At 44.3% G+C, this 20,828-nt stretch overlaps 1 protein-coding gene across 1 annotated transcript; it reads left to right on the top strand.

The window, feature by feature from the left end:
* The first annotated feature begins 19,580 nt into the window (after nt 1-19,580).
* SSTR3 (somatostatin receptor 3) lies at nt 19,581-20,771 on the top strand. Its single transcript, XM_053689040.1, has one exon. It carries the CDS (start codon nt 19,581-19,583, stop codon nt 20,769-20,771), a length of 1,191 nt encoding a protein of 396 aa, XP_053545015.1.
* The last annotated feature ends 57 nt before the right edge of the window (nt 20,772-20,828 follow it).

Here is a 20,828-nt window from a genome sequence, read left to right as displayed (position 1 = left end):
TTGATAAATAGGCCTCTCCGCATTAAGCATTGCACCAGCAGCTCTTGTGAACTGCTGGTGCAACGCCGCTCCTTACAGATTCTCGGCCAATCGGCCGCCAGCAGGAGGTGTCAATCAACCTGATTGTATTCGATTGGGTTGATTTCCAGCCATCTCTGTCCGCCTCCTCAGAGCAGGTGGACAGGTTATGGAGCAGCGGATTATAGACCGCTGCTTCATAACTGGTGTTTGTGGTGAGTCTGAAGGCTCGCCAGAAACACGGCCCTTCAAGCTCCATACGGAGCTTGATAAATGGGCCCCTGAGAGTAGAGGAGGCTGAGAGTAAATCAGTGAGACTGAGAGGCCTATTTATCAAAGGTCTTGCGGACCTGATCCAACAATGAGGATAAGGTCCGCAAGACCTCGCTGAATGCGGAGAGCAATACGCTCTCCATATTCAGCATTGCACCAGCAGCTCCCAAGAGCTGCTGGTGCAACGCCGCCCCCTGCAGACTCGCGGCCAATGGGCCGCCAGCAGGGAGGTTTCAATCAACCCGATCGTACTCGATCGGGTTGAATTGTGCCGATTCCTGTCCGCCTGCTGAAAACATGCGGCAGGGTTATGGAGAAGCAGTCTTTAGACACAGGCCCACACGCTCCATACGGAGCTTGATAAATGGGCCTCTGAGAGTAAATAGAGGACGTTGAGACTAAGTCAGTGAAACTGAGGATAAATAGAGGAGGCTGAGAGTAAAAAGAGGAGGCTGAGACTAAATCAGTGAGACTGAAAGTAAATAGAGGAGGCTGATAGCAAATCCGTGAGATTGAGGGTAAATAGAGGAGGCTGAGAATAAGTCAGTGAGACTGAGGGTAAATGGAGGAGGCTGAGACTAAGTCAGTGAGAATGAGGGTAAATAGAGGAGGCTGAGACTAAGTCAGTGAGACTGAAGATAAAAAGAGGAGGCTGAGACTAGGTTAGTGAGACTGAGGATAAAAAGAGGAGGCTGAGACTAAGTCAGTGAGACTGAGGGTAAATAAAAGAGGCTGGAGATAAGTCAGTGAGACTGAGGATAAAAAGAGGAGGCTGAGACTAATCAGTGCGACTGAAGATAAAAAGAGGAGGCTGAGACTAGGTTAGTGAGACTGAGGATAAAAAGAGGAGGCTGAGACTAAGTCAGTGAGACTGAGGGTAAATAGAGGAGGCTGAGATTAAGTCAGTGAGACTGAGGGTAAATAAAAGAGGCTGGAGATAAGTCAGTGAGACTGAGGATAAAAAAGAGGAGGCTGAGACTAATCAGTGCGACTGAAGATAAAAAGAGGAGGCTGAGACTAAGTCAGTCAGACTGAGGGTAAATAGAGGAAGCTGAGACTAAATCAGTGAGACTGAGGATAAATAGAGGAGGCTGAGATGAAGTCACTGAGACTGAGGGTAAATAGAGAAGGCTGAGACTAAGTCAGTGAGACTGAGGGTAAATGGAGGAGGCCTAGACTAAGTCAGTGAGACTGAGGGTAAATAGAGGAGGCTGAGACTAAGTTAGTGAGACTGAGGGTAAATAGAGGAGGCTGAGATTAAGTCAGTGAGACTGAGGGTAAATAAAAGAGGCTGGAGATAAGTCAGTGAGACTGAGGATAAAAAGAGGAGGCTGAGACTAAGTCAGTGCGACTGAAGATAAAAAGAGGAGGCTGAGACTAAGTCAGTCAGACTGAGGGTAAATAGAGGAAGCTGAGACTAAATCAGTGAGACTGAGGATAAATAGAGGAGGCTGAGATGAAGTCACTGAGACTGAGGGTAAATAGAGGAGGCTGAGACTAAGTCAGTGAGACTGAGGGTAAATGGAGGAGGCCTAGACTAAGTCAGTGAGTTTAAGGGTAAAAAGAGGAGACTGAGACTAAATTGAAGGATGAGAGTAAATCAGTGATACTGAGGGTAAATAGAGGAGACTGAGACTAAGTCAGTGAGACTGAGGATAAATAGAGGAGGCTGAGAGTAAAAAGAGGAGGCTGAGAGTAAATCAGTAAGATAGAGGGTAAATAGAGGAGTCTGAGACTAAGTCAGTTAGACTGAGGGTAAATAGAGGAGGCTCAGACTAAGTCAGTGAGACTGAGGATACATAGAGGAGGCTGATACTAAGTCAGTGAGACTGAGGGTTAATAGAGGAGGCTGAGACTAAGTCAGTGAGACTGAGGGTAAATTGAGGAGGCCTAGACTAAGTCAGTAAGACTAAGGGTAAATAGAGGAGGCTGAGATGAAGTCACTGAGACTGAGGGTAAATAGAGGAGGCTGAGACTAAGTCAGTGAGACTGAGGGTAAATGGAGGAGGCCTAGACTAAGTGAGTGAGTTTAAGGGTAAATAGAGGAGACTGAGACTAAATTGAAGGATGAGAGTAAATCAGTGATACTGAGGGTAAATAGAGGAGACTGAGACTAAGTCAGTGAGACTGAGGATAAATAGAGGAGGCTGAGAGTAAAAAGAGGAGGCTGAGAGTAAATCAGTAAGATAGAGGGTAAATAGAGGAGTCTGAGACTAAGTCAGTTAGACTGAGGGTAAATAGAGGAGGCTCAGACTAAGTCAGTGAGACTGAGGATACATAGAGGAGGCTGATACTAAGTCAGTGAGACTGAGGGTTAATAGAGGAGGCTGAGACTAAGTCAGTGAGACTGAGGGTAAATTGAGGAGGCCTAGACTAAGTCAGTAAGACTAAGGGTAAATAGAGGAGGCTGAGATGAAGTCACTGAGACTGAGGGTAAATAGAGGAGGCTGAGACTAAGTCAGTGAGACTGAGGGTAAATGGAGGAGGCCTAGACTAAGTCAGTGAGTTTAAGGGTAAATAGAGGAGACTGAGACTAAATTGAAGGATGAGAGTAAATCAGTGATACTGAGGGTAAATAGAGGAGACTGAGACTAAGTCAGTGAGACTGAGGATAAATAGAGGAGGCTGAGAGTAAAAAGAGGAGGCTGAGAGTAAATCAGTAAGATAGAGGGTAAATAGAGGAGTCTGAGACTAAGTCAGTTAGACTGAGGGTAAATAGAGGAGGCTCAGACTAAGTCAGTGAGACTGAGGATACATAGAGGAGGCTGATACTAAGTCAGTGAGACTGAGGGTTAATAGAGGAGGCTGAGACTAAGTCAGTGAGACTGAGGGTAAATTGAGGAGGCCTAGACTAAGTCAGTAAGACTAAGGGTAAATAGAGGAGGCTGAGACTAAGTCAGTGAGACAGGATAAAAAGAGGAGGCTGAGACTAAGTCAGTGAGACTGAGGGTAAATAGAGGAGGCTGAGAGTAAAAAGAGGAGGCTGAGAATAAATCAGTAAGACTGAGAGTAAATAGAGGAGTCTGAGACTAAGTCAGTGAGACTGAGGGTAAATGGAGGAGGCTTAGACTAAGTCAGTGAAACTGAGGGTATATAGAGGAGGCTGAGACTAAGTCAGTCAGACTGAGGGTAATTAGAGGAGGCTGAGACTAAGTCAGTGAGACTGAGGGTAAATAGAGGAGGCTGAGACTAAGTCAGTGAGACTGAGGGTAAATAGAAGAGGCTGAGACTAAGTCAGTGAGACTGAGGGTAAATAGAGGAGGCTGAAACTAAGTCAGTGAGACTGAGAGTAAATAGAGGAGGCTGATACTAAGTCAGTGAGACTGAGGGTAAATAGAGGAGGCTGAGACAAATTCAGTGAGACTGAGGGTAAATAGAGGAGGCTGAGACTAAATTGGAGAATGAGAGTAAATCAGTGAGACTGAGGGTAAATAGAGGAGACTGAGACTAAGTCAGTGAGACTGAGGGTAAATAGAGGAGGCTGAGACTAAGTCAGTGAGACTGAGGGTAAATAGAGGAGGCTGAGAATAAGTCAGTGAGACTCAGGGTAAATAGAGGAGGCTGAGACTAAGTCAGTGAGACTGAGGGTAAATAGAGGAGGCTTAGACTATCAGTGAGACTGAGGATAAATAGAGGAGGCTGAGGTTAAATAGAGGAGGCTGAGACTAAGTCAGTGAGACTGAGGGTAAATAGAGGAGGCTGAGACTAAGTCAGTGAGACTGAGAGTAAATAGAGGAGGCTGAGACCAAGTCAGTGAGACTGAGGGTAAATAGAGGAGGCTAAGAATAAGTCAGTAAGAGTGAGTGTAAAAAGAGTAAGCTGAGACTAAATCAGTGAAGCTGAGGTTAAATAGACGAGGCTGAGACTAAGCCAGTGAGACTGAGGGTAAATAGAGGAGGCTGAGACTAAGTCAGTGAGACTGAGGGTAAATAGAGGAGGCTGAGACTAAGTCAGTGAGACTGGGAGTAAATAGAGGAGGCTGAGACCAAGTCAGTGAGACTGAGGGTAAATAGAGGAGGCTGAGAATAAGTCAGTAAGAGTGAGTGTAAAAAGAGGAGGCTGAGACTAAATCAGTGAAGCTGAGGTTAAATAGAGGAGGCTGAGACTAAGCCAGTGAGACTGAGGGTAAATAAAGGAGGCTGAGACTAAGTCAGTGAGACTGAGAGTAAATAGAGGAGGCTGAGACCAAGTCAGTGAGATTGAGGGTAAATAGAGGAGGCTGAGAATAAGTTAGTAAGAGTGAGTGTAAATAGAGGAGGCTTAGACTAAGTCAGTGAGACTGATTATAAATAGAGGAGGCTGAGACTAAGTCAGTGAGACTGAGGGTAAATAAAAGAGGCTGGAGATAAGTCAGTGAGAATGAGGATAAAAAGAGGAGGCTGAGACTAAATCAGTGAGACTGAGGATAAATAGAGGAGGCTGAGACGAAGTCACTGAGACTGAGGGTAAATAGAGGAGGCTGAGACTAAGTCAGTGAGACTGAGGGTAAATAGAGGAGGCTGAGACTAAGTCAGTGAGACTGAGGGTAAATAGAGGAGGCTGAGACTAAGTCAGTGAGACTGAGGGTAAATAGAGGAGGCTGAGACTAAGTTAGTGAGACTGAGGATAAAAAGAGGAGGCTGAGACTAAGTCAGTGAGACTGAGGGTAAATAGAGGAGGCTGAGATTAAGTCAGTGAGACTGAGGGTAAATAGAAGAGGCTGAGACTAAGTCAGTGAGACTGAGGGTAAATAGAGGAGGCTGAAACTAAGTCAGTGAGACTGAGAGTAAATAGAGGAGGCTGATACTAAGTCAGTGAGACTGAGGGTAAATAGAGGAGGCTGAGACAAATTCAGTGAGACTGAGGGTAAATAGAGGAGGCTGAGACTAAATTGGAGAATGAGAGTAAATCAGTGAGACTGAGGGTAAATAGAGGAGACTGAGACTAAGTCAGTGAGACTGAGGGTAAATAGAGGAGGCTGAGACTAAGTCAGTGAGACTGAGGGTAAATAGAGGAGGCTGAGAATAAGTCAGTGAGACTCAGGGTAAATAGAGGAGGCTGAGACTAAGTCAGTGAGACTGAGGGTAAATAGAGGAGGCTTAGACTATCAGTGAGACTGAGGATAAATAGAGGAGGCTGAGGGTAAATAGAGGAGGCTGAGACTAAGTCAGTGAGACTGAGGGTAAATAGAGGAGGCTGAGACTAAGTCAGTGAGACTGAGAGTAAATAGAGGAGGCTGAGACCAAGTCAGCGAGACTGAGGGTAAATAGAGGAGGCTAAGAATAAGTCAGAAAGAGTGAGTGTAAAAAGAGTAAGCTGAGACTAAATCAGTGAAGCTGAGGTTAAATAGACGAGGCTGAGACTAAGCCAGTGAGACTGAGGGTAAATAGAGGAGGCTGAGACTAAGTCAGTGAGACTGAGGGTAAATAGAGGAGGCTGAGACTAAGTCAGTGAGACTGAGAGTAAATAGAGGAGGCTGAGAATAAGTCAGTAAGAGTGAGTGTAAAAAGAGGAGGCTGAGACTAAATCAGTGAAGCTGAGGTTAAATAGAGGAGGCTGAGACTAAGCCAGTGAGACTGAGGGTAAATAAAGGAGGCTGAGACTAAGTCAGTGAGACTGAGAGTAAATAGAGGAGGCTGAGACCAAGTCAGTGAGATTGAGGGTAAATAGAGGAGGCTGAGAATAAGTTAGTAAGAGTGAGTGTAAATAGAGGAGGCTTAGACTAAGTCAGTGAGACTGATTATAAATAGAGGAGGCTGAGACTAAGTCAGTGAGACTGAGGGTAAATAAAAGAGGCTGGAGATAAGTCAGTGAGAATGAGGATAAAAAGAGGAGGCTGAGACTAAATCAGTGAGACTGAGGATAAATAGAGGAGGCTGAGACGAAGTCACTGAGACTGAGGGTAAATAGAGGAGGCTGAGACTAAGTCAGTGAGACTGAGGGTAAATAGAGGAGGCTGAGACTAAGTCAGTGAGACTGAGGGTAAATGGAGGAGGCCTAGACTAAGTCAGTGAGACTGAGGGTAAATAGAGGAGGCTGAGACTAAGTTAGTGAGACTGAGGATAAAAAGAGGAGGCTGAGACTAAGTCAGTGAGACTGAGGGTAAATAGAGGAGGCTGAGATTAAGTCAGTGAGACTGAGGGTAAATAGAAGAGGCTGAGACTAAGTCAGTGAGACTGAGGGTAAATAGAGGAGGCTGAAACTAAGTCAGTGAGACTGAGAGTAAATAGAGGAGGCTGATACTAAGTCAGTGAGACTGAGGGTAAATAGAGGAGGCTGAGACAAATTCAGTGAGACTGAGGGTAAATAGAGGAGGCTGAGACTAAATTGGAGAATGAGAGTAAATCAGTGAGACTGAGGGTAAATAGAGGAGACTGAGACTAAGTCAGTGAGACTGAGGGTAAATAGAGGAGGCTGAGACTAAGTCAGTGAGACTGAGGGTAAATAGAGGAGGCTGAGAATAAGTCAGTGAGACTCAGGGTAAATAGAGGAGGCTGAGACTAAGTCAGTGAGACTGAGGGTAAATAGAGGAGGCTTAGACTATCAGTGAGACTGAGGATAAATAGAGGAGGCTGAGGGTAAATAGAGGAGGCTGAGACTAAGTCAGTGAGACTGAGGGTAAATAGAGGAGGCTGAGACTAAGTCAGTGAGACTGAGAGTAAATAGAGGAGGCTGAGACCAAGTCAGTGAGACTGAGGGTAAATAGAGGAGGCTAAGAATAAGTCAGTAAGAGTGAGTGTAAAAAGAGTAAGCTGAGACTAAATCAGTGAAGCTGAGGTTAAATAGACGAGGCTGAGACTAAGCCAGTGAGACTGAGGGTAAATAGAGGAGGCTGAGACTAAGTCAGTGAGACTGAGGGTAAATAGAGGAGGCTGAGACTAAGTCAGTGAGACTGAGAGTAAATAGAGGAGGCTGAGACCAAGTCAGTGAGACTGAGGGTAAATAGAGGAGGCTGAGAATAAGTCAGTAAGAGTGAGTGTAAAAAGAGGAGGCTGAGACTAAATCAGTGAAGCTGAGGTTAAATAGAGGAGGCTGAGACTAAGCCAGTGAGACTGAGGGTAAATAAAGGAGGCTGAGACTAAGTCAGTGAGACTGAGAGTAAATAGAGGAGGCTGAGACCAAGTCAGTGAGATTGAGGGTAAATAGAGGAGGCTGAGAATAAGTTAGTAAGAGTGAGTGTAAATAGAGGAGGCTTAGACTAAGTCAGTGAGACTGATTATAAATAGAGGAGGCTGAGACTAAGTCAGTGAGACTGAGGGTAAATAAAAGAGGCTGGAGATAAGTCAGTGAGAATGAGGATAAAAAGAGGAGGCTGAGACTAAATCAGTGAGACTGAGGATAAATAGAGGAGGCTGAGACGAAGTCACTGAGACTGAGGGTAAATAGAGGAGGCTGAGACTAAGTCAGTGAGACTGAGGGTAAATAGAGGAGGCTGAGACTAAGTCAGTGAGACTGAGGGTAAATGGAGGAGGCCTAGACTAAGTCAGTGAGACTGATGGTAAATAGAGGAGGCTGAGACTAAGTTAGTGAGACTGAGGATAAAAAGAGGAGGCTGAGACTAAGTCAGTGAGACTGAGGGTAAATAGAGGAGGCTGAGATTAAGTCAGTGAGACTGAGAGTAAATAGAGGAGGCTGAGACTAAGCCAGTGAGACTGAGGGTAAATAGAGGAGGCTTAGACTAAGTCAGTGAGTTTGAGGGTAAATAGAGGAGACTGAGACTAAATTGGAGGATGAGAGTAAATCAGTGAGACTGAGGGTAAATAGAGGAGACTGAGACTAAGTCAGTGAGACTGAGGATAAATAGAGGAGGGTGAGAGTAAAAAGAGGAGGGTGAGAGTAAAAAGAGGAGGATGAGAGTAAATCAGTAAGACTGAGGGTAAATAGAGGAGTCTGAGACTAAGTCAGCTCAAAGCATGCAGCAGGGTTATGGAGAAGCAGTCTTTAGACACGGGCCCACAAGCTCCATACGGAGCTTGTTAAATGGGCCTCTGAGAGTAAATAGAGGACGTTGAGACTAAGTCAGTGAGACTGGGGATAAATAGAGGAGGCTGAGAGTAAAAAGAGGAGGCTGAGAGTAAATAGAGGAGGCTGAGACTAAATCAGTGAGACTGAAAGTAAATAGAGGAGGCTGATAGCAAATCCGTGAGATTGAGGGTAAATAGAGGAGGCTGAGACTAAGTCAGTGAGACTGAGGGTAAATAGAGGAGGCTGAGACTAAGTCAGTGAGACTGAGGGTAAATAGAGGAGGCTGAGACTAAGTCAGTGAGACTGAGGGTAAATAGAGGAGGCTGAGACTAAGTCAGTGAGACTGAGGGTAAATGGAGGAGGCCTAGACTAAATCAGTGAGACTGAGGGTAAATAGAGGAGGCTGAGACTAAGTTAGTGAGACTGAGGATAAAAAGAGGAGGCTGAGACTAAGTCAGTGAGACTAAGGGTAAATAGAGGAGGCTGAGACTAAGTCAGTGAGACTGAGAGTAAATAGAGGAGGCTGAGACCAAGTCAGTGAGACTGAGGGTAAATAGAGGAGGCTGAGAATAAGTTAGTAAGAGTTTGTGTAAATAGAGGAGGCTTAGACTAAGTCAGTGAGACTGAGGATAAAAAGAGGAGGCTGAGCCTAAGTCAGTGAGAGTGAGGGTAAATAGAGGAGACAGAGTAAATCATTGAGATTGAGGGTAAATAGAGGAGGCTGAGACTAAGTCAGTGAGACTGAGGGTAAATAGAGGAGGCTGAGAGTAAATAATTGAGATTGAGGGTAAATAGAGGAAGCTGAGCCTAAGTCAGTGAGACTGAGGGTAAATAGAGGAGGCTGAGTCTAAATCAGTGAGACTGAGGGTAAATAGAGGAGGCTGAGACTAAGTTAGTGAGACTGAGGGTAAATAGAGGAGGCTGAGATTAAGTCAGTGAGACTGAGGGTAAATAGAGGAGGCTGAGACTAAGTCAGTGAGATTGAGGGTAAATAGAGGAGGCTTAGACTAAGTCAGTGAGACTGAGAGTAAATAGAGGCGGCTTAGAGTAAATAAGTGAGACTGAGAGTAAATAGAGGAGGCTGAGACTAAGCCAGTGAGACTGAGGGCAAATAGAGGAGGCTGAGACTAAGTCAGTGAGACTGAGGGTAAATAGAGGAGACTGAGACTAAATTGGAGGATGAGAGTAAATCATTGAGACTGAGTGTAAATAGAGGAGGCTGAGACTAAGTCAGAGAGACTGAGGGTAAATGGAGGAGGCTTAGACTAAGTCAATGAGACTGAGGGTAAATAGAGGAGGCTGAGACTAAGTCAGTGAGACTGAGGGTAAATATAGGAGGCTGAGACTAAGTCAGTGAGACTGAGCGTAAATACAGGAGGCTGAGACTAAGTCAGTGAGACTGAGGGTAAATAGAGGAGGCTTAGACTAAGTCAGTGAGACTGAGAGTAAATAGAGGCGGCTTAGAGTAAATCAGTGAGACTGATAATAAATAGAGGAGGTTGAGACTAAATCAGTGAGACTGAGTGTAAATAGAGGAGGCTGAAAGTAAAAAGAGGAGACTGAGAGTAAATAGAGGAGGCTGAGACTAAGTCAAAGAGGCTGAGGGTAAATGGAGGAGGCTTAGACTAAGTCAGTGAGACTGAGGGTAAATAGAGGAGGCTGAGACTAAGTCAGTGAGACTGAGGGTAAATATAGGACGCTGAGACTAAGTCAGTGAGACTGAGCGTAAATAAAGGAGGCTGAGACTAAGTCAGTGAGACTGAGGGTAAATAGAGGAGGCTGAGACTAAGTCAGTGAGACTGAGGGTAAATAGAGGAGGCTTAGACTAAGTCAGTGAGACTGAGAGTAAATAGAGGAGGCTGAGACTAAGCCAGTGAGACTGAGGGCAAATAGAGGAGGCTGAGACTAAGTCAGTGAGACTGAGGGTAAATAGAGGAGACTGAGACTAAATTGGAGGATGAGAGTAAATCATTGAGTCTGAGTGTAAATAGAGGAGACTGAGACTATGTCAGTGAGACTGAGGATAAATAGAGGAGGCTGAGAGTAAAAAGAGGAGGCTGAGAGTAAATCAGTGAGACTGAGGGTAAATAGAGGAGTCTGAGACTAAGTCGGTGAGACTCAGGGTAAATAGAGGAGGCTGAGACTAAGTCAGTGAGACTGATGGTAAATAGAGGAGGCTGAGACTAAGTTAGTGAGACTGAGGATAAAAAGAGGAGGCTGAGACTAAGTCAGTGAGACTGAGGGTAAATAGAGGAGGCTGAGATTAAGTCAGTGAGACTGAGAGTAAATAGAGGAGGCTGAGACTAAGCCAGTGAGACTGAGGGTAAATAGAGGAGGCTTAGACTAAGTCAGTGAGTTTGAGGGTAAATAGAGGAGACTGAGACTAAATTGGAGGATGAGAGTAAATCAGTGAGACTGAGGGTAAATAGAGGAGACTGAGACTAAGTCAGTGAGACTGAGGATAAATAGAGGAGGGTGAGAGTAAAAAGAGGAGGGTGAGAGTAAAAAGAGGAGGATGAGAGTAAATCAGTAAGACTGAGGGTAAATAGAGGAGTCTGAGACTAAGTCAGCTCAAAGCATGCAGCAGGGTTATGGAGAAGCAGTCTTTAGACACGGGCCCACAAGCTCCATACGGAGCTTGTTAAATGGGCCTCTGAGAGTAAATAGAGGACGTTGAGACTAAGTCAGTGAGACTGGGGATAAATAGAGGAGGCTGAGAGTAAAAAGAGGAGGCTGAGAGTAAATAGAGGAGGCTGAGACTAAATCAGTGAGACTGAAAGTAAATAGAGGAGGCTGATAGCAAATCCGTGAGATTGAGGGTAAATAGAGGAGGCTGATACTAAGTCAGTGAGACTGAGGGTAAATAGAGGAGGCTGAGACTAAGTCAGTGAGACTGAGGGTAAATAGAGGAGGCTGAGACTAAGTCAGTGAGACTGAGGGTAAATAGAGGAGGCTGAGACTAAGTCAGTGAGACTGAGGGTAAATGGAGGAGGCCTAGACTAAATCAGTGAGACTGAGGGTAAATAGAGGAGGCTGAGACTAAGTTAGTGAGACTGAGGATAAAAAGAGGAGGCTGAGACTAAGTCAGTGAGACTAAGGGTAAATAGAGGAGGCTGAGACTAAGTCAGTGAGACTGAGAGTAAATAGAGGAGGCTGAGACCAAGTCAGTGAGACTGAGGGTAAATAGAGGAGGCTGAGAATAAGTTAGTAAGAGTTTGTGTAAATAGAGGAGGCTTAGACTAAGTCAGTGAGACTGAGGATAAAAAGAGGAGGCTGAGCCTAAGTCAGTGAGAGTGAGGGTAAATAGAGGAGACAGAGTAAATCATTGAGATTGAGGGTAAATAGAGGAGGCTGAGACTAAGTCAGTGAGACTGAGGGTAAATAGAGGAGGCTGAGAGTAAATAATTGAGATTGAGGGTAAATAGAGGAAGCTGAGCCTAAGTCAGTGAGACTGAGGGTAAATAGAGGAGGCTGAGTCTAAATCAGTGAGACTGAGGGTAAATAGAGGAGGCTGAGACTAAGTTAGTGAGACTGAGGGTAAATAGAGGAGGCTGAGATTAAGTCAGTGAGACTGAGGGTAAATAGAGGAGGCTGAGACTAAGTCAGTGAGATTGAGGGTAAATAGAGGAGGCTTAGACTAAGTCAGTGAGACTGAGAGTAAATAGAGGCGGCTTAGAGTAAATAAGTGAGACTGAGAGTAAATAGAGGAGGCTGAGACTAAGCCAGTGAGACTGAGGGCAAATAGAGGAGGCTGAGACTAAGTCAGTGAGACTGAGGGTAAATAGAGGAGACTGAGACTAAATTGGAGGATGAGAGTAAATCATTGAGACTGAGTGTAAATAGAGGAGGCTGAGACTAAGTCAGAGAGACTGAGGGTAAATGGAGGAGGCTTAGACTAAGTCAATGAGACTGAGGGTAAATAGAGGAGGCTGAGACTAAGTCAGTGAGACTGAGGGTAAATATAGGAGGCTGAGACTAAGTCAGTGAGACTGAGCGTAAATACAGGAGGCTGAGACTAAGTCAGTGAGACTGAGGGTAAATAGAGGAGGCTTAGACTAAGTCAGTGAGACTGAGAGTAAATAGAGGCGGCTTAGAGTAAATCAGTGAGACTGATAATAAATAGAGGAGGTTGAGACTAAATCAGTGAGACTGAGTGTAAATAGAGGAGGCTGAAAGTAAAAAGAGGAGACTGAGAGTAAATAGAGGAGGCTGAGACTAAGTCAAAGAGGCTGAGGGTAAATGGAGGAGGCTTAGACTAAGTCAGTGAGACTGAGGGTAAATAGAGGAGGCTGAGACTAAGTCAGTGAGACTGAGGGTAAATATAGGACGCTGAGACTAAGTCAGTGAGACTGAGCGTAAATAAAGGAGGCTGAGACTAAGTCAGTGAGACTGAGGGTAAATAGAGGAGGCTGAGACTAAGTCAGTGAGACTGAGGGTAAATAGAGGAGGCTTAGACTAAGTCAGTGAGACTGAGAGTAAATAGAGGAGGCTGAGACTAAGCCAGTGAGACTGAGGGCAAATAGAGGAGGCTGAGACTAAGTCAGTGAGACTGAGGGTAAATAGAGGAGACTGAGACTAAATTGGAGGATGAGAGTAAATCATTGAGTCTGAGTGTAAATAGAGGAGACTGAGACTATGTCAGTGAGACTGAGGATAAATAGAGGAGGCTGAGAGTAAAAAGAGGAGGCTGAGAGTAAATCAGTGAGACTGAGGGTAAATAGAGGAGTCTGAGACTAAGTCGGTGAGACTCAGGGTAAATAGAGGAGGCTGAGACTAAGTCAGTGAGACTGAGGGTAAATAGAGGAGGCTGAGGATAAATAGAGGAGGCTGAGGATAAATAGAGGAGGCTGAGACTAAGTCAGTGAGACTGAGGGTAAATAGAGGAGGCTGAGACCAAGTCAGTGAGACTGAGGGTAAATAGAGGAGGTTGAGAATAAGTCAGTAAGAGTGAGTGTAATTAGAGGAGGCTGAGACTAAATCAGTGAAGCTGAGGTTAAATAGAGGAGGCTGAAACTAAGTCAGTGAGACTGAGGGTAAATAGAGGAGACAGAGTAAATCATTGAGATTGAGGGTAAATAGAGGAGGCTGAGACTAAGTCAGTGAGACTGAGGGTAAATAGAGGAGGCTGAGAGTAAATAATTGAGATTGAGTGTAAATAGAGGAAGCTGAGACTAAATCAGTGATACTGAGGGTAAATAGAGGAGACTGAGACTAAGTCACTGAGACTGAGGGTAATTAGAGGAGACTGAGACTAAATCAGTGAGACTGAGGGTAAATAAAGGGAGGCTGAGACTAAGTCAGTGAGACTGAGAGTAAATAGAGAAGGCTTAGACTAAGTCAGTGAGACTGAGGGTAAATAGAGGAGGCTGAGACTAAGTCAGTGAGACTGAGGATAACAAGAGGAGGCTGAGGGTAAATAATTGAGATTGAGGGTAAATAGAGGAAGCTGAGACTAAATCAGTGATACTGAGGGTAAATAAAGGAGACTGAGACTAAGTCAGTGAAACTGAGGGTAAATAGAGGAGGCTGAGACTAAGTCAGTGAGACTGAGGGTAAATAGAGGAGGCTGAGACTAAGTCAGTGAGACTGAGGATAAATAGAGGAGGCTGAGGATAAATAGAGGAGGCTGAGACTAAGTCAGTGAGACTCAGGGTAAATAGGAGGAGGCTGAGACTAAGTCAGTGAGACTGAGGGTAAATAGAGGAGGCTGAGACCAAGTCAGTGAGACTGAGGGTAAATAGAGGAGGCTGAGAATAAGTCAGTAAGAGTGAGTGTAAATAGAGGAGGCTGAGACTAAATCAGTGAAGCTGAGGTTAAATAGAGGAGGCTGAGACTAAGTCAGTGAGACTGAGGGTAAATAGAGGAGACAGAGTAAATCATTGAGATTGAGGGTAAATAGAGGAGGTTGAGACTAAGTCAGTGAGACTGAGGGTAAATAGAGGAGACTGAGAGTAAATAATTGAGATTGAAGGTAAATAGAGGAATCTGAGACTAAATCAGTGATACTGAGGGTAAATAGAGGAGACTGAGACTAAGTCAGTGAAACTGAGGGTAAATAGAGGAGGCTGAGACTAAGTCAGTGAGACTGAGAGTAAATAGAGAAGGCTTAGACTAAGTCAGTGAGACTGAGGGTAAATAGAGGAGGCTGAGACTAAGTCATTGAGACTGAGGATAAAAAGAGGAGGCTGAGATTAAGTCGGTGAGACTGAGGGTAAATAGAGGAGGCTGAGACTAAATCAGTGAGACTGAGGGTAAATAGAGGAGGCTGAGACTAAGTCAGTGAGACTGAGGGTAAATAGAGGAGGCTGAGACTAAGTCAGGGAGACTGAGGGTAAATAGAGGAAGCTGAGACTAAGTCAGTGAGACTGAGGGTAAATAGAGGAGGCTTAGACTAAGTCAGTGAGACTGAGAGTAAATAGAGGCGGCTTAGAGTAAATCAGTGAGACTGATAATAAATAGAGGAGGCTGAAAGTAAAAAGAGGAGAATGAGAGTAAACAGAGGAGACTGAGACTAAGTCAGAGAGACTGAGGGTAAATGGAGGAGGCTTAGACTAAGTCAGTGAGACTGAGGGTAAATAGAGGAGGCTGAGACTACGTCAGTGAGACTGAGGGTAAATATAGGAGGCTGAGACTAAGTCAGTGAGACTGAGCGTAAATACAGGAGGCTGAGACTAAGTCAGTGAGACTGAGGGTAAATAGAGGAGGCTGAGACTAAGTCAGTGAGACTGAGGGTAAATAGAGGAGGTTTAGACTAAGTCAGTGAGACTGAGAGTAAATAGAGGAGGCTGAGACTAAGCCAGTGAGACTGAGGGTAAATAGAGGAGGCTGAGACTAAGTCAGTGAGACTGAGGGTAAATAGAGGAGACTGAGACTAAATTGGAGGATGAGAGTAAATCATTGAGACTGAGTGTAAATAGAGGAGACTGAGACTAAGTCAGTGAGACTGAGGATAAATAGAGGAGGCTGAGAGTAAAAAGAGGAGGCTGAGAGTAAATCAGTGAGACTGAGAGTAAATAGAGGAGTCTGAGACTAAGTCAGTGAGACTGAGGGTAAATAGAGGAGGCTGAGACTAAGTCAGTGAGACTGAGGGTAAATAGAGGAGGCTGAGGATAAATAGAGGAGGCTGAGGATAAATAGAGGAGGCTGAGACTAAGTCAGTGAGACTCAGGGTAAATAGGAGGAGGCTGAGACTAAGTCAGTGAGACTGAGGGTAAATAGAGGAGGCTGAGACCAAGTCAGTGAGACTGAGGGTAAATAGAGGAGGTTGAGAATAAGTCAGTAAGAGTGTAAATAGAGGAGGCTGAGACTAAATCAGTGAAGCTGAGGTTAAATAGAGGAGGCTGAAACTAAGTCAGTGAGACTGAGGGTAAATAGAGGAGACAGAGTAAATCATTGAGATTGAGGGTAAATAGAGGAGGCTGAGACTAAGTCAGTGAGACTAAGGGTAAATAGAGGAGGCTGAGAGTAAATAATTGAGATTGAGGGTAAATAGAGGAAGCTGAGCCTAAATCAGTGATACTGAGGGTAAATAGAGGAGACTGAGACTAAGTCAGTGAGACTGAGGGTAAATAGAGGAGGCTGAGACTAAGTCAGTGAGATTGAGGGTAAATAGAGGAAGCTGAGACTAAATCAGTGATACTGAGGGTAAATAGAGGAGACTGAGACTAAGTCACTGAGACTGAGGGTAATTAGAGGAGACTGAGACTAAATCAGTGAGACTGAGGGTAAATAAAGGGAGGCTGAGACTAAGTCAGTGAGACTGAGAGTAAATAGAGAAGGCTTAGACTAAGTCAGAGAGACTGAGGGTAAATAGAGGAGGCTGAGACTAAGTCAGTGAGACTGGGGATAAAAAGAGGAGGCTGAGAGTAAATAATTGAGATTGAGGGTAAATAGAGGAAGCTGAGACTAAATCAGTGATACTGAGGGTAAATAAAGGAGACTGAGACTAAGTCAGTGAAACTGAGGGTAAATAGAGGAGGCTGAGACTAAGTCACTGAGACTGAGGGTAAATAGAGGAGACTGAGACTAAATCAGTGAGACTGAGGGTAAATAGAGGAGGCTGAGACTAAGTCAGTGAGACTGAGAGTAAATAGAGAAGGCTTAGACTAAGTCAGTGAGACTGAGGGTAAATAGAGGAGGCTGAGACTAAGTCAGTGACACTGAGGGTAAATAGAGGAGGCTGAGACTAAGTCAGTGAGACTGAGGATAAATAGAGGAGGCTGAGGATAAATAGAGGAGGCTGAGACTAAGTCAGTGAGACTCAGGGTAAATAGGAGGAGGCTGAGACTAAGTCAGTGAGACTGAGAGTAAATAGAGGAGGCTGAGACTAAGTCAGTGAGACTGAGGGTAAATAGAGGAGGCTGAGACTAAGTCAGTGAGACTGAGGATAAATAGAGGAGGCTGAGGATAAATAGAGGAGGCTGAGACTAAGTCAGTGAGACTCAGGGTAAATAGGAGGAGGCTGAGACTAAGTCAGTGAGACTGAGGGTAAATAGAGGAGGCTGAGACCAAGTCAGTGAGACTGAGGGTAAATAGAGGAGGCTGAGAATAAGTCAGTAAGAGTGAGTGTAAATAGAGGAGGCTGAGACTAAATCAATGAAGCTGAGGTTAAATAGAGGAGGCTGAGACTAAGTCAGTGAGACTGATGGTAAATAGAGGAGACAGAGTAAATCATTGAGATTGAGGGTAAATAGAGGAGGCTGAGACTAAGTCAGTGAGACTGAGGGTAAATAGAGGAGACTGAGAGTAAATAATTGAGATTGAAGGTAAATAGAGGAAGCTGAGACTAAATCAGTGATACTGAGGGTAAATAGAGGAGACTGAGACTAAGTCAGTGAAACTGAGGGTAAATAGAGGAGGCTGAGACTAAGTCACTGAGACTGAGGTTAAATAGAGGAGACTGAGACTAAATCAGTGAGACTGAGGGTAAATAGAGGAGGCTGAGACTAAGTCAGTGAGACTGAGAGTAAATAGAGAAGGCTTAGACTAAGTCAGTGAGACTCAGGGTAAATAGAAGAGACTGAGACTAAATCAGTGAGACTGAGGATAAAAAGAGGAGGCTGAGATTAAGTCGGTGAGACTGAGGGTAAATAGAGGAGGCTGAGACTAAATCAGTGAGACTGAGGGTAAATAGAGGAGGCTGATACTAAGTCAGTGAGACTGAGGGTAAATAGAGGAGGCTGAGACTAAGTCAGGGAGACTGAGGGTAAATAGAGGAAGCTGAGACTAAGTCAGTGAGACTGAGGGTAAATAGAGGAGGCTTAGACTATGTCAGTGAGACTGAGAGTAAATAGAGGCAGCTTAGAGTAAATCAGTGAGATTGAGAGTAAATAGAGGAGGCTGAGAGTAAATCAGTGACACTGAGGGTAAATAGAGGAGGTTGAGACTAAGTCAGTGAGACTGAGGGTAAATAGAGGAGACTGAGACTAAATCAGTGAGACTGAGGGTAAATAGAGGAGGCTGAGACTAAGTCAGTGAGACTGAGAGTAAATAGAGGAGGCTGAGACTAAGTCAGTGAGACTGAAGATAAAAAGAGGAGGCTGAAACTAAGTCAGTGAGACTGAGGATAAAAAGAGGAGGCTGAGACTAAGTCAGCAAAACTGAGGGTAAATAGAGGAGGCTGAGACTAAGTCAGTGAGACTGATAGTAAATAGAGGAGGCTGAGACTAAGTCAGTGAGACTGAGAGTAAATAGAGGAGGCTGAGACTAAGTCAGCGTAACTGAGGGTAAATAGAGGAGGCTGAGACTAAGTCAGTGAGCCTAAGAGGAAATAGAGGAGGCTGAGACTAAATCAGTGAGACTGAGGGTATATAGAGGAGGCCGAGACTAAGTTAGTGAGACTGAGAGTAAATAGAGGAGGCTTAGACTAAGTGAGTGAGACTCAGGGTAAATAGAGGAGGCTGAGACTAAATCAGTGAGACTGAGAGTAAATAGAGGAGGCTGAGACTAAGTCATTGAGACTCAGGGTAAATAGAGGAGGCTGAGACTAAGTCAGTGAGACTGAGGGTAAATAGAGGCGGCTTAGAGTAAATCAGTGAGACTGAGGGTAAATATAGAAGGCTGAGACTAAGTCAGTGAGACTGAGAGTAAATAGAGGAGGCTGAGACTAAGTCAGTGAGACTGAGGGTAAATAGAGGCAGCTTAGAGTAAATCAGTGAGACTGAGGGTAAATATAGGAGGCTGAGACTAAGTCAGTGAGACTGAGAGTAAATAGAGGAGGCTGAGAGTAAATCATTGAGACTGAGGGTAAATAGAGGAGGCTTAGACTAAGTCAGTGAGATTGAGGGTAAATAGAGGAGGCTGAGACTAAGTTAGTGAGACTGAGAGTAAATAGAGGAGACTGAGAGTAAATAGAGGAGATTCAGACTAAGTCATCGAAACTGAGGGTAAATAGAGGAGGATGAGACTAAGTCAGTGAGACTGAGAGTAAATAGAGGAGGCTGGGTTGAATCATTTCTAACATTTGATTGATACATTTCACATGTTTCCAATCCTGCCATATTGTGAACAAGCATAAGTGCTTATCTGTTTTTCACTTTGCAGCATTGTCAGGTTACACTATGAGAAACTGTGACACACTAATTGACATCTGTTCTCCAGCGAACCTTTTGGCTCAGTAAAGACACATTGTAAAGTGACAACTCACCCAGGCTCAGAAATTTGACAAAATGTACATACTATCAAATAATATGGTTCTGTCACATGAAAAGCCCAAAAATGCTCTTGAAGTAGAAATTGCAAAATTAATTATATTTATCAAAACTACAATAAATTAACATGAGTTCTTTATAATATCTTTGTTTTCTCATTAGAAACAGTATGGCAGAAGACAACCCAGCTTAATGAGAGACAGCACACAAACGCACGTCCTGTCCTGGAGTTATGCTTCCGAGATTACACTGTGAGAAAAAAACATATTTATCATAAATATAGGTAATGATTTTCATATGAAGGTGATTTAAAGAGTGATTCAAAAAAGTGAAAATCTGGATCCAATAAAGATCTACTTTAAACACTTCAGATTTCCTACATATTAATTAAACTTGTTATAGATAATTGTAGGAGTCTTTAGAAAAAAACACTGTTCAAAACAATTAGATATCGAACAAAATTTAATGAGTTGACTTGGTGATAGCAACGTTGGACCTACAATACACTGCTCCAAAAACAAGAGAAAGTTGTATGAGACTGTTGAAAAAAAGTGGTATCCAGATTTATCTATGTTATGTTTTTCAACCAAAGAGAGCATATATGGAGACGGAGATAGAGATTTCCATCTTTCATGTAGCTGAGCACCTTGGAGAACTTAAAGAACAACAAAGGCATTTAGTGACCTTCCAACAGCAATGACACCAACATCTCCAGCAACTTTCCTGTCCAGCTCCTATATTGAGGCTAATTCCACCCTCTATACCAATGTTTCCCTCAACCCAAGTTTGGCCTCCCCAGGACTTCTTATCCCACTTGTATACCTAGTAGTATGCGCTGTTGGGTTATGGGGTAACACATTAGTAATATACCTAGCTTGGCGCAGTCCTGCTGGGCAGAACTCAGTAACTGCACTTTACATCTTAAATTTGGCATTAGCTGATGACCTTTTCATGCTGGGGTTACCTTTCCTGGCAGCCCAGAATGCATTGTCCTACTGGCCATTTGGATCTCCTGCCTGCAGACTTGTAATGACCCTTGATTCAGTCAACCAGTTCACTAGCATCTTTTGCTTGACAGTGTTAAGTTTGGACAGATATTTGGCTGTTGTTCGTCCAATACAGTCAGCCAAATGGAGGAGACTAAAGGTGGCCAAGTGTGTGAATGTCACAGTGTGGATACTCTCCTTCCTGGTTGTGCTCCCTGTTGTCTGCTTCTCTGGGGTACCACGTGATTCTGGAACATGTCACATTGCTTGGCCTGAACCTGCACAAGCCTGGAGAACTGGATTCATTTTGTATACTGCTGCACTTGGCTTCTTTTGCCCATTACTCGTTATTTGTATCTGCCACCTACTGATTGTGGCCCAGTTAAGGTCCTCAGGCAAGAGAGTCAGAGTAGCTCCAAACCGGCGTCAAGGGCCTGAACGTAAAGTAACAAAGATGGTAGCCCTTGCAGTGACTGCCTTCATCTTGTGCTGGTTGCCCTTCTATGCCTTGAACATCATCAACCTTTTGTGGCCTTTGCCTGAGGGACCCAGACTGTATGGACTCTACTCCTTTGTGGTGGCTCTTTCCTATGCAAACAGCTGCCTCAACCCTATCATTTATGCCCTGTTGGCCCGTCCCTTCCAGCGGGGTTTACGACGAGTACTATGTAGGACCTCAGTGAGGGTGGGAGATGGAGGGGTTCAAGGGGAACTAAGCCGGGTTAGTGGTATCTCCCAAGAACTAAAGAGTGGGAGAGTAGAGAATAGAGTTGAAAAGGTTGGGAATTCGAGGGGTGAGGATCCTGAACAACAGGAAGCAGGTACGTCTGCTCAAAAAGCTCTTCCAGAAGATTTGGGGTCTTCTGAGAAGGAAAACATGCTTGGAATAAGTTATTTATAATTAAAAAAACTAAGTATTTGTACTTGATCATTGGGTAGAAGTAAACACTCAAGTATG

The sequence above is a fragment of the Bombina bombina genome, chromosome 7, assembly GCF_027579735.1.
Source record: "Bombina bombina isolate aBomBom1 chromosome 7, aBomBom1.pri, whole genome shotgun sequence".
NCBI lineage: Eukaryota > Metazoa > Chordata > Amphibia > Anura > Bombinatoridae > Bombina > Bombina bombina.
The sequence above is the reverse complement of the archived record's forward strand: the minus strand, read 5'-3'. Positions and strand labels throughout refer to the sequence as shown.